The sequence below is a fragment of the Oncorhynchus keta genome, chromosome 17 (assembly GCF_023373465.1).
Source record: "Oncorhynchus keta strain PuntledgeMale-10-30-2019 chromosome 17, Oket_V2, whole genome shotgun sequence".
Taxonomy (NCBI): Eukaryota; Metazoa; Chordata; class Actinopteri; order Salmoniformes; family Salmonidae; genus Oncorhynchus; species Oncorhynchus keta.
In genome coordinates this window covers 3,052,142-3,066,438 of record NC_068437.1, presented here as the reverse complement: position 1 = coordinate 3,066,438, position 14,297 = coordinate 3,052,142, and the positions used below count along the sequence as shown (strand labels likewise).

At 43.1% G+C, this 14,297-nt stretch overlaps 1 protein-coding gene across 4 annotated transcripts in view; it reads right to left on the bottom strand.

The window, feature by feature from the left end:
• Positions 1-3,299: 3,299 nt before the first annotated feature.
• The window catches only part of prr5l (proline rich 5 like), a 46,352-nt gene continuing 35,354 nt past the window's right edge, over positions 3,300-14,297 (bottom strand). For all 4 annotated transcript variants that reach the window (XM_052465230.1, XM_052465231.1, XM_035790397.2 and 1 more), the window contains 5 exons: positions 14,122-14,179; positions 13,561-13,652; positions 13,051-13,185; positions 12,604-12,724; positions 3,300-7,817 (listed from right to left, as the gene is read on the bottom strand). In XM_052465230.1, the coding sequence (XP_052321190.1) occupies positions 7,438-7,817; positions 12,604-12,724; positions 13,051-13,185; positions 13,561-13,652; positions 14,122-14,179 (786 nt within the window). In that variant the 3' untranslated portion in view covers positions 3,300-7,437. The remainder of the gene's footprint in view (positions 7,818-12,603; positions 12,725-13,050; positions 13,186-13,560; positions 13,653-14,121; positions 14,180-14,297) is intronic.

Below are 14,297 nucleotides of genomic sequence, written 5' to 3'. Positions count from 1 at the left end.
CCCAGGGACGGCATGGAAGAGCACCAGTAAGCCAGTGACTCAACCCCTGCAACAGGGTTAGAGGCAGAGAATCCCAGTGGAGAGAGGGGAACCGGCCAGGCAGAGACAGCAAGGACGGTTCGTTGCTCTAGAGCCTTTCCGTTCACCTTCACACCCCTGGGCCAGACTACACTCAATCATATGATCCACTGAAGAGTTGAGACCGAATCTGCGTCTCTCACATGGGTAGGCAGACCATTCCATAAAAATGGAGCTCTATAGGAGAAAGCCCTGCCTCCAGCTGTTTGCTTAGAAACTCTAGGGACAATTAGGAGGCCTGCGTCTTGTGACTGGCCGTCATTGAAAATAAGAATTTGTTCTTAACTGATCTTGCCTAGTTAAATAAAGGTAAAATAAAAAATAAAAAATAAACTGTAGCGTATGTGTAGGTATGTACGGCAGGACCAAATCAGAGAGAAAAAGTAGGAGCAAGCCCATGTATTGCTTTGTAGGTTAGCTTTAAAATCTTGAAATCAGACCTTGCCTTAACAGGAAGCCAGTGTAGGGAGGCTAGCACTAGAGTAATATGATCACATTTTTGGGTTCTAGTCAGGATTCTAGCAGCCGTATTTAGCACTAACTGAAGTTTATTTAGTGCTTTAAACGGGTAGCCGGAAAGTAGAGCATTGCAGTAGTCTAACCTAGAAATAACAAAATCAAGGATTCATTTTTCTGCATCATTTTTGGACAGAAAGTTTCTGATTTTTGCAATGTTACGTAGATGGGAAAAAGCTGTGCTTGAAACAGTCTTGATATGTTCGTCAAAACAGAAATCAGGGTCCAGAGTAATGCCGAGGTCCTTCACAGTTTTATTTGAGATGACTGTACAAACATTAAGATTAATTGTCAGATTCAACAGAAGATCTCTTTGTTTCTTGGGACCTAGAACAAGCATCTCTGTTTTGTCCAAGTTTAAAAGTAGAAAGTTTGCAGCCATCCACTTCCTTATGTCTGAAACACAGACTTCTAGCGAGGGCAATTTTGGGGCTTTACCATGTTTCATTGAAATGTACAGCTGTGTGTCATCCGCATAGCACTGAAAGTTAACATTATGTTTTCGAATGACATCCCCAAGAGGTAAAATATATAGTGAAAACAATAGTGGTCCTAAAATGGAACCTTGAGGAACACCGAAATTTACAGTTGATTTGTCAGAGGACAAACCATTCACAGAGACAAACTGATATCTTTCCGACAGATAAGATCTAAACCAGGCCAGAACTTGTCCGTGTAGACCAATTTGGGTTTCCAATCTCTCCAAAAGAATGTGGTGATCGATGGTATTGATCAATGGTAGTGAAAATAAAGTGTACTTTTTATGACTGTGGATGAGGTCAATTAAATGTGAACTTTTATCAACTCAGGGATGATGTACAGCAGGGTTCCCCAACTGGTACACAGCGTTGTATGAGATCTTCAGGAAATTTCTAAGTGACCCCAAACTTTTGAACGGCAGTGTACATAGGTATGACTTTTGTTAGTAAAAATACATTTTTGATTAAACAAACAAATTGACACAAAATTGACTGAACAATGAGATGCCAGTTTTAAAACCTGAATGATCAAACTTGGTACCTTACAGAGCTGCTTCACTACAGGCGTATCGTAAGCATCCCACCATTGTAGGCTTTGGAGCTTCTGCACTGTCATCGTATCACATAGCCACTTTATCAAATGTTTGATGGGCAGGAGATGCATGCCGGTGTCTATAAAATAGACTGGAAGCATAATTTCACTCATAACTTCATTCATACACTGCTCATGCATCCAGCATAGCAGGCTGGATTCACAGTATGAGCGTACCAGTTCCACCTGACGCCTAGCTAAAGTATGCACTCTGTTAGGCCTTGCCACAAGAAAATACCACTGATACTTCGTATGTAAAGTGTAGCTTGCTGGTAAAAATAGTCAATTAAAAATAGTTAAAAATAGTCACATTGTACATTGAACTTCGAATAGGCAGAAAGTAGTGTTGTGTTGGAGACCACCTATAGTGAGACCGATTCAAGACCAGAGCAAATCGAGTCCAAGTCAAGACCAAGACCGTTAGGGGACAAGGGGTCCGAGACAGAGTCAAGTCCGAGACCAGAAAAAAGCAAGTCTAATTCAGGACAATGATTGTAATTTTGTCTAATCACCACCATAATATGAGTTCAAAATGTCCAGTATTTCTGTGATCATATTTCAGACCAACATATGGATTATTTAGACACTCAGAAGCATTTCTCTACACACAACGCATCAACATCTGCTAACCATGTGTATGTGACAAATAAAATGTGATTTGACTTGAATAGTGAATAAAGGCATGTTGAGGGACAATAGAGCCACTCTACAAATTATTACTAACCCAAACACATTGGGGAACAATGGGCCTTCTACAGCCTTCAAAAGAAGGGTTATGGATTTATAAAATAATAATTAGAATTATGTTTCCAGTGATGATTAAATCACTTCAGTTTTGTTTGGAAAGAAAATGGTTAATACTGAAGAGAAAACATATCTAATCAGGATTTTCCTTTGGTGGTCTCAGGGGAGATAAATCCGGAGACCACATACTCCAGACCACATAGTGTCTCGGTCTTGTTTCGGATACATTTTTACTCAGCCTTGACTCAGTCTTGGACAATGAGGACTCGCAATTTCTTCCTGAGACCAGCCAAGACCAGCTGAGTAAAAAACTAAATTAGCAGCTTCCATTCAGTCAGCACATAAAACCGCTTCGCCAGGCCAAATATATACAAACATAAATATCTTATCGCCTATTGAAACCTAATCTAATCAAAGTTTGTCACATGCGCCGAATACAACAGGTGTAGATCTTACAGTGAAATGCTTACTTACAGGCTCTAACCAATAGTGCAAACAAGATATTAGGTGAACAATAGGTAAGTAAAGAAATAAAACAATGTTAATGTTAATGACAGTAATGTTACGAGTAAAGTAGGAAGCTCAGGTTTCAATAGGTGTTAATATTTTAACGTTTCAATAAAGGAGTGTATATATTTGGCCTGGCGAAGCGGTTTCATGTGCTGACTGAATGGAAGCTGATCATTTTTTTACTCAGCTGGTCTCAGGAAGAAATTACGAGTCTCCAAGACCGAGACACTCAATATGTGGTCTGGAGTATGTGGTCTCCAGACCGGTTTGGAGTACTACATCACTGGCAGAAAGGGCTTTGCGGTTTCAGTCCCTTTACCTTAGATCCCATGTTACCGAAGGGTTTGTGTCAAGACCGTTGAAAGAACTGGACCAAGGTGCAGCGTACATATTCCTTTATTTAAAAAGATGTCGAACAAAACAATAAACACTACAAAACAAACCATGAAGCTAACTGCTATGTGCCCTAAACAAAGTCAACTTCCCACAAAGACAGGTGGGAAAGGGCTACCTAAGTATGGTTCTCAATCAGAGATAACGATAAACATCTGTCCCTGATTGAGAACCCTACAAAAACCTAGAAATACAAATAATAGAACATAGAATACTCACCCCAAATCACACCCTGACCAAACCAAATAGAGACATAAAAAGGATCTCTGAGGTCAGGGTGTGACAGTTTGTCTTTCGTGTTAACTCAGCAGCACAGACATTCCTTGCAATGGTGACTCTTACACAGTGCAATGTTACTCGTTTCAGGAAACTAGGCGTCAAGTCGCGCGTCACAACTTCACAGGAGAGGCGTTTGAACATATTTTTTTTATTTTTTTTTATTATAAAAATGCCGTTTTGGGCAGAAATGCCTTCTGGAACATGTGAACTTTCATGTGCCTTAACAATAAACTTGTATGCCATCTTTAAATACAAACAAAATTGGTATAGTACGAGCATAGTTGTTAAAGCCATAGCAAAAAAGAGGAACCTTCCTGTTAGCCATGATTGGCTGAGATAATGGATTTGCTGGACATGCCGAGAGATATGTTCAGAATGGTCTGCTATGTAGCACGCTTATGTCTATATCATGAGCTGCGTAGTATGTGAAGGTAATTCTTTCTAAAGTGGCTTTTTTGAAAGGTGTCATGAGAACTGCACAAATGTTGCTAAGGCTCTCCACGTTCTGGAGGATCGAGTTTTGAAATCAGTGGAATGACTGGTGGAAGCAGAGTATTATAGCTAAGGAGATTTAGGCGTATGATTGTAAATGCGGAGGCGGTCGATAAGAGAACACATAAGGCTGTTGTTTAAAGCACCTGTCTGGATTGCATCTTCAAACTAAACAACTCCTTTGCTCGCTTTGAGGACAATACAGTGCCACTGACATGGCCCGCTACCAAAACCTGCAGACTCTCCTTCACTGCAGCCGACGTGAGTAAAACATTTAAACGTGTTAACCCTCGCAAGGCTGCAGGCCCAGACGGAATCCCTAGCCGCGTCCTCAGAGCATGCGCAGACCAGCTGGCTGGTGTGTTTACGGACATATTCAATCAACCCTTATCCCAGTCTGCTGTCTCCACATGCTTCAAGAGGGCCAAGAGGGCCACCGTTCCCAAGAAAGCTAAGGTAACTGAGCTAAACGACTACCGCCCCGTAGCACTCACTTCCGTCATCATGAAGTGCTTTGAGAGACTAGTCAAGGACCATATCACCTCCACCCTACCTGACACCCTTGACCCACTCCAATTTGCGTACCGCCCCAACAGGTCCAACAGATGACGCAATCACAACCACACTGTAGAGAGGAATACCTATCAATACCTATACCTATGTGAGAATGCTGTTCATCGACTACAGCTCAGCATTTAACACCATAGTACCCTCCTTACTCGTCATCAAGCTCGAGACCCTGGGTCTCAACCCCGCCCTGTGCAACTGGGTACTGGACTTCCTGACGGGCCGCCCACAGGTGGTGAGGGTAGGAAACAACATCTCCACCCCGCTGATCCTCAACACTGGGGCCCCACAAGGGTGCGTTCTGAGCCCTCTCCTGTACTCTCTGTTCACCCACGACTGCATTGCCATGCAGACCTCCAACTCGATCATCAAGTTTGCAGGCGACACTACAGTGGTAGGCTTGATTACCAACAACGAGGCAGCCTACAGGGAGGAGGTGAGGGCCCTCGGAGTGTGATGTCAGGAAAATAACCTCACACTCAACGTCAACAAAACAAAGGAAATTATCGTAGACTTCAAGAAACAGCAGAGGGAGCACCCCCCTATCACATCGACGGGACAGTAGTGGACAGGGTAGTAAGTTTTAAGTTCCTCGGCGTACACATCATGGACAAACTGAATTGGTCCACCCACACACACAGCGTGGTGAAGAAGGTGCAGCAGCGCCTCTTCAACCTCGGGAGGCTGAAGAAATTTGGCTCGTCACCAAAAGCACTCACAAACTTCTACAGATGCACAATCGAGAGCATCCTGTCGGGCTGTATCGCCACCTGGTACGGCAACTGCTCCGCCCACAAGGCTCTCCAGAGGGTAGTGAGGTCTGCACAACGCATCACCGGGGGCAAACTACCTACCCTACAGGACACCTACACCACCCGATGTCACAGGAAGGCCATAAAGATCATCAAGGACATCAACCACCTGAGCCACTGCCTGTTCACCCTGCTATCATCCAGAAGTAGAGGTCAGTACAGGTGTATCAAAGCAGGGACCGAGAGACTGAAAAACAGCTTCTATCTCAAGGCTATCAGACTGTTAAACAGCCACCACTAACATTGAGTGGCTGCTGCCAACATACTGACTCAACTCCAGCCACTTTAATAATGTAAAAATGTATGTAAAAAATGTATCACTAGCCACTTAATATAATATTATTATACCCTACATTACTCATCTCATATGTATATACTGTACTCGATACCATCTACTGCATCTTGCCTATGCCGTTCTGTACCATCACTAATTCATATATCTTTATGTACATATTCTTCATCCCTTTACACTTGTGTGTATAAGGTAGCTGTTGTGAAATTGTTAGGTTAGATTACTCATTGGTTATTACTGCATTGTCGGAACTAGAAGCATAAGCATTTCGCTACACTCACATTAACATCTGCTAACCATGTGTATGTGACAAATAAATTTTTTTATTTGAAACTAAGGGCAAGCATGGCATCCGTGACAGAGATGGAGAAACGTTCATCCATGTAGCTTGCTACATTTTCAGATATATTTAGACAGAAAGTCATTTTCATTGCAAGTTAAAGCTTACTGTTAGCTAGCTAACATTAGCTGTCTGGCGCAAGTTAATGTTACATGTGTGATCTGTGTAGTAACGTTATGCATATCTCAGAGCCATTTGTAATTGCTAGTTATAGCCTAATCTTAGCTAGATAGCTAACATTGAACCCAGCTAGTTGGCTAGATTTATCTACCTGTAGATTCATGCAGGGTAGTAATGTTATGAGTTGGGATTATGGTTCATTGTTTAGCTAGCTAGCTACATGTCTAAACAAAAGACTCCACTATTCAAGGAACCATTTCACTGTACCATTTACACCTTCTAACAGGCTAGAAACTAACCAAAAACATTGTTTCGAAAGTTGCTTTTAATTTTTAAACAGATGGGTTTATTGGTGTTAATACGCACCAGTTATGCTATTTTGGACCCCCAGGCTGCTGAAGTCATGCATGATGTCATTTTTTTTGTTAATAATTTTTCAGAACAACAACACTTGTCGGACGACAATAGAATGTTCATGATGTCACTGTGACAACTGTTGATAGATGTAGTATAAACCAGCCTTTAGTCTTGAAATCTTTGGTTGTACACTACCATACTCACTGTTTAGCACATTGCCTCACACGTGAAAGAGATTGGTTGGGCTAAGTCTTAAGAGGGTGTAAACGATGCTGAATGGGTGTGGAATAAGAAGAGCTCGTGTACCAAACATTCAAGGACCATTTTCTCAAAAGTGGGGTTACAAGTTTTTCAACTTTCAAAGCAGAATTACTTTCCCATTTGTTCCTCAACTGCAGTGTATGATATACAGTTTTTCTAGCTGTGAGTCTAGGGAGTCAACTTTTATCTAATGTAAAAAAAATACTAAAACAATGTTACAAAAGACCAAATCGAGGCGGTCAGTCACAAATATACTTTCTTTACATGAGGCTCAGATCTCACTGTCCCCTGTGTCCTTATGAGAGGTTAAATAGGGTAAAAACACTAGCTGTTACGGTAGATGCCTGTCATCAATCAGTTCCAACCGAGGAATGCGTCCCAGGAATAAAATAATGTGAATTGATCTGACATGTTGGCAATTCGGGTAACAGAGCTGTACGTAAACAATCAACTGTTTCCACATTTTGGCCTCTGAGCACAGAGGAGGGAAAGCCCCTGGGTGACAGGGACTCCACCCAACCACCCTGTTCACACTCAGAGATGTTTTTTATCCCCTCAGTTTCCAGGAATCAATAACAACAATGGTCTCCAGCTGCTATCACTGGTTAGCTGGGAGGATGGCAGCTGATTTCAGTCGATCTCTGCTTTCTAAAGGGCCCCACCACTCCCAGTGGGGATTCCAGGATGTCTGGATGGCTGGAGAAAGGCCTGGGCAGCATGCCGTTGCCTGCCATCCCGTTCCCACCACCGCCACCACTGTCCTCCTCCATCCCAGGCTGCATCCTGCCAGAAGCTGAGAGCAGCCGTATGTCGGAGTGTGCATTGGCCACTGTGTGGCGTCGGACTCCTCCCACCTTCTCCAGATAGGATTCCCCCTCCTGCTCCACTAGGGGAGCCAGAGAGGAGGAGTCTGAGGCATGATGATGAGTAACAGTGATCTCTGGTTGTGCCACTCCTCTTAACCTGGAAAGTGGTGCTCGGCATTCTAGGGAGAGAAGAAGAGGAAAACACCTGTTTGAGTATTTCTCTGCTATTGTTTGAAAGTAATACAGTCGACTCCTGATGATTATGCATTGGATAAATGCAATGCAATGTAGTTCACCAGTCCTAATTCAAGAACAATTGTTAAAGGCCCAGTAGTCAAAAATATGTTTATTTCCAGTTTTTTTTCTATCATATTGTACAACAGCTGATGAAACTAACAGTGCAACATTTTCTTTTTATAAGTGATATTTCCTGTGCCTTAAATAATTATTCCTGAATTCAAGGCGGTGGCCCGTTCCTGTAGGTTCATGCTCTACAACATCCGCAGAGTACGACCCTGCCTCACACAGGAAGCGGCGCAGATACTAATCCAGGCACTTGTCATCTCCCGTCTGGATTACTGCAACTCGCTGTTGGCTGGGCTCCCTGCCTGTGCCATTAAACCCCTACAACTCATCCAGAACGCCGCAGCCCGTCTGGTGTTCAACCTTCCCAAGTTCTCTCACGCCACCCCGCTCCTCCGCTCTCTCCACTGGCTTCCAGTTGAAGCTCGCATCCGCTACAAGACCATGGTGCTTGCCTACGGAGCTGTGAGGGGAACGGCACCTCAGTACCTCCAGGCTCTGATCAGGCCCTACACCCAAACAAGGGCACTGCGTTCATCCACCTCTGGCCTGCTCGCCCCCTACCACTGAGGAAGTACAGTTCCCGCTCAGCCCAGTCAAAACTGTTCGCTGCTCTGGCCCCCAATGGGTGGAACAAACTCCCTCCGACGCCAGGACAGCGGAGTCAATCACCACCTTCCGGAGACACCTGAAACCCCACCTCTTTAAGGAATACCTAGGATAGGATAAGTAATCCTTCTCACCCCCCCCCCCTTTAAGATTTAGATGCACTATTGTAAAGTGACTGCTCTACTGGATGTCATAAGGTGAATGCACCAATTTGTAAGTCGCTCTGGATAAGAGCGTCTGCTAAATGACTTAAATGTAAATGTAAATGTAATTCATCTCCCAGTGTATGGAGGAAAGCAGACTCAACCAGATTTTCCTCTAGGATTTTGCCTGTGCTTAGCTCTATTCTATTTATTTTTCATCTGGAAAAACATAACAATTTCAAGCACACCCATAACATGATTCAGCTACTGTGCTTGAAAATATGTAGAGTGGTACTCAATAATGTGTTGTATTGGATTTGCCTCAAACATAACACACATCAACCATTTGTATTCAGGACAGAAAGTGCTTTATCACATTTTATTTGCAGTATTGCTTTAGTGCCTTGTATCAAACAGTATGCATGTTTTGTAATATTTTTTATCCTGTATAAGCTCCAATCTTTTCAATCTGTCAATTAGGTTAGTTTTGTGAAGTATGTACTGTTGTTGTTGATTCACTTAGTCTTGCCATAACAAAAGGGTTGAATACTTATTGACTCAAGACATTTCAGCTTTCATTTTTAATTCATTTGTAAAAATGTCAAAAAAACATTATTCCACTTAGACATTATGGGGTATTGTGTGTAGGCCAGTGCCAAAACAAAATCTCAATTTAAATGTAGGCTGTAACACAACAAAATGTGGAAAAAGTCAAGGGGTGTCAATACTGTTGCTGGCACTGTAGTTGCTGATTGAAAATACAATTTACAACTCAGCGATCACTGCCTCATTGCCTGCATCCGTAATGGGTCTGCAACCAAACGACCACCCCTCATCACGGTCAAATGCTCATTGAAACACCTCTGCGAGCCGGCCTTTCTAATCGACCTGGCCGGGGTATCCTGGAATGACATTGACCTCATCCCGTCAGTAGAAGATGCCTGGCTATTCTTTAAAAGTGCCTTCCTCACCATCTTAAACAAGCATGCCCCTCTCAAAACATTTAGAACTAGGAATAGATATAGTCCTTGGTTCACGCCAGACCTGTCTGCCCTTGACCAGCACAAAAACATCCTGTGGTGTTCTGCATTAGCATCGAATAGCCCCCGTGATATGCAACTCTCCAGGGAAGTTAGGAACAAATATACACAGGCAGTTAGAAAAGCTAAGGCAAGCTTTTTCAAACAGAAATTTGCATCCTGTAGTACAAACTCAAAAAAAGTTCTGGGACACTGTAAAGTCCATGGAGAATAAGAGCACCTCCTCCCAGCTGCCCACTGCTCTGAGGCTAGGAAACATTGTCACCACCGATAAATCCGCTATAATTGATAATTTCAATAAGCATTTCTCTACGACTGGCCATGCTTTCCACATCGCTACCCCTCTTTCTAAGGTCTTTGAAAGCCAAATTAACAAACAGATTACTGACCATTTCGAATCCCACCATACCTTCTATGCTATGCAATCTGGTTTCAGAGCTGGTCATGGGTGCACTTCAGCCACGCTCAAGGTTCTAAACGGCATCATAACCGCCATCGATAAGAGACATTACTGTGCGGCCGTATTCATCGACCTGGCCAAGGCTTTCGACTCTGTCAATCACAACATTCTTATTGGCAGACTCGACAGCCTTGGTTTCTCAAATGATTGCCTCGCCTGGTTTACCAACTTACTTCCCTGATAGAGTTCAGTGTGTCAAATCGGAGGGCCTGTTGTCTGGACCTCTGACAGTCTCTATGGGTGTGCCACAGGGTTAAATTCTCAGGCCGACTCTCTTTTCTGTATACATCAATGATGTTGCTCTTGCTGCTGGTGATTCTCTGATCCACCTCTACGCAGACGACACCATTCTGTATACTTCTGGCCCCTCCTTGGACACTGTGCTAACTAACCTCCAGACGAGCTTCAATGCCATACAACTCTCCTTCCGTGGCCTCCAACTGCTCTTAAACGCAGGTAAAACTAAATGCATACTTTTCAATCGATCGCTGCCCGCACCTGCTCGCCCGTCCAGCATCACTACTCTGGACGGCTCTGACTTAGAATACGTGGACAACTACAAATACCTGGGTGTCTGGTTAGACTGTAAACTCTCCTTCCAGACTCACATTAAGCATCTCCAATCCAAAATTAAATTTAGAATCGGCTTCCTATATTGCAACAAAGCATCCTTCACTCATGCTGCCAAACATACCCTCGTAAAACTGACCATCCTTCCGATCCTCGACTTCGGTGATGTCATCTATAAAATAGCCTCCAACACTCTACTCAACAAACTAGATGCAGTCTATCACAGTGCCATCCATTTTGTCACCAAAGCCCCATACACTACCCACCATTGCGACCTGTAAACTCTCGTTGGTTGGCCCTCGCTTCATACTCGTCGCCAAACCCACGGGCTACAGGTTATCTACAAGTTTCTGCTAGGTAAAGCCCTGCCTTATCTCAGCTCACTGGTCACCATAGCAGCACCCCCTCGTAGCACGCGCTCCAGCAGGTATATCTCACTGGTCACCCCCAAAGCCAATTCCTCCTTTGGTCGTCTTTCCTTCCAGTTCTCTGCTGCCCATGACTAGAACGAATTGCAAAAATCTCTGAAGCTGGAGACTCACATCTCCCTCACTAGCCTTAAGCACCAGCTGTCAGAGCATTTTACTGATCACTGCACCTTTACTTAGCCTATCTGTAAACAGCCCATCTATCTACCTACCTCATCCCCATACTGGTATTTATTTATTTTGCTCCTTTGTACCCCAGTATCTCTACCTGCACATTCATCTTCTGCCGATCTACGATTCCAGTTTTTAATTGCTATTACATTTACATTTAAGTCATTTAGCAGACGCTCTTGTCCAGAGCGACTTACAAATTGGTGCATTCACCTTATGACATCCAGTAGAATAGTCACTTTACAATAGTGCATCTAAATCTTAAAGGGGGGTGAGAAGGATTACTTATCCTATCCTAGGTATTCCTTAAAGAGGTGGGGTTTCAGGTGTCTCCGGAAGGTGGTGATTGACTATATTGTAATTACTTCGCCACCATGGCCTATTTATTTCCTTAAATTACCTAATTTGCACTCACTGTATATAGACTTTTTGTTTTCTTTTGTTGACTGTATGTTTTGTTTATTCCATGTGTAACTCTGTGTTGTTGTATGTGTCGAATTGCTACGCTTTATCTTGGCCAGGTCGCAGTTGCAAATGAGAACGTGTTCTCAACTAGCCTACCTGGTTAAATAAATAAAGGTGAAAACAGCTGGTTTTCCCTTCCCCACTCAGACCACTCCCAAAAGCTATTTTTGCCCATTTTAATGGAAATCTATTACAGTAAGGTACTTAATTGTTACCCTGAAATTATTTGATATTGATATAAAAACTGCTGCATTGGGCCTTTAATTACTCTGGGATATCTGCATGCTCTAGTTTAGTGCATGATGTCACGACCATCCCAAGCCATTGAATTGATCAGGTTGACTGTAATGGCAATCGTAGAAACAACTCCACTGGGGAAGGGGAGTAAAAGTGCAATAAAGAAAGTGTGTGTGCTAGCCAGTTCCAGGCCAGTGGGATAAGAAATGTGATCAAATGCAGATTTGCAGGCTCTGGTGATGTTTTTTTATGTGATTTGTCATGCCATAGAAGCCTAGTTAGGGCTTTCAAGGCTTATTTCCCCTCATAGAGCCTGGGGGCCACGGTAAAGGGATCACACATTCTCCTTCTTATTAAAAAACTGGTCAAATTGCTGTTAATGCTTCTTTTGAAAACAAGTACTATTTTACTCTTTTATTAACTGTTCATTATTGTTCAAAATACAATATGATTAGGGAAAGAAAAAAAATCACTTAATCTTACTACAAAAAGTGGGACCAAAGCTTATACTATGTTCTGTTGTGACCCAGGCCACTCACCTACGAAGCAGTTGGTGTTGCTAACGTGGAGGACGTTCCCCAGGTAAGGCGAGATGACTGTCTCGACCAATCCCTCTAGCTGATAGTACTCTTGACTGGGCCCGTTAGACTCATGGATGCCCTGTGGATAGATACAATGACAGAAACATGGACAGATACATTGTGAGTAAGCATGGGATGGTGCTCAACACTGACAGTTGACACAGAGGCCTCACTTTGAACCCTAATTGCATTAACTTCATATTACGATGTGAGATAATGTTACGTTCATTTGCCACAGAGTCAGGCTCTGATTTGCCATGTAGTACTGCCATGTAGTACAACTGACCCAAAGGGGTTTAGAAGCTACATGTACTAACTATTATTATTCTACTATATGTGGTGACAATTGTCACATGAAGTGTCTACATGTCCAGATTACAATGACTGGTGTAGAAGTAAGCTTACCTGCAGAATCAGCAGCATTTGTGTGATGGCTGGGGGGACTGTGGCAATGGGCAGTAGGTCTTCCAGGGAGAGCTTCAACAGGACCAGGTCTCTGAAGCCCAGTAGAGCCATCTGTCTGACGGTAAGCTCCTGACCCTGCACTCACACAGGACAAAACACACATAAACTAATGATGTTCATGAGGGATGAAATTAGATGGCAACATTGCAGTAAAGGGCTGGGAGGACTTCAAGATGCCAAATAAATGAAAGAGTATGGCAAAAAGCAGAGGCTGTAATTGAGAGAGGGAAGGAGAGATTTCTGACCCTACACTGACAGGGGCAGGAGAGGATTGTCCCTATCTGGCTGTGTGCAGTAGAATGAGCAGCCAGTTTCAGAATTAAGCCAAGAGGGCAGGATTAATAACACCCCTACTGTATAAACCAAGTGCCATGGGATTGTACCGATTACTGAGGGTCAGGCAGTCGGTTTAAAGTCTCAGCGAAAGGACGGGCTGTATGTTGACAGTACCTGAACAGGATAGAATATAGCCTGGAGCGTGGGCAAGATCCCAGTGAAGAACCTGACCCACATCTCAGACAGGATAAGGAGTTGACTGTCACCTGAGGAGAAAGGGAGGGACAAATGAACCACCATTAGATGACACTGTGACAAATGGCACAGATCTAAGTTCTTCCACAGAGCCTTCGTTCCCTGAGTCTGAAAGCATTGGACAGGTGGAAAGCAATATGGCACTTGGATAAGGATTTTTACTATTGAATTGCTATTACACATAATGCTTTATGCTACACAAGACTGAATTGAGGTGGTCAATCACAAATAAACTCTTTACATGAGGCTCAGATCTCACTCTCATTTCTGTGTCCTTATGAGAGGTTTAATAGGGTAAAAACACAAGCGGTTACAGTAGATACCTGTCATCAATCAGTTCCAACCGAGGAATGCGTCCCAAGAATAAGACCTTGGGTAAATACCCTGACCATCTCGCTGTGAACAAAGTAGCTTCCTTAACTGTAAATGCAAACTAGCCAAATTGTTTGCAATGTTTCATGGCGCAGATGGTACACTTACCCTCATAAAGTCTAATCTTCTCCAGAATATGTGACAGGCCTTTGGTCAAGAGTTGATTCTAGGACAAATTGTTAGAAAGAAAAGAGTAAATGTTAGAAACGTATGTTTTTAAATTCAAGGAAACAGTAACAGTTTCAAGTTCTCTTACATGGCTGTTACCAATGACTCTATTAACA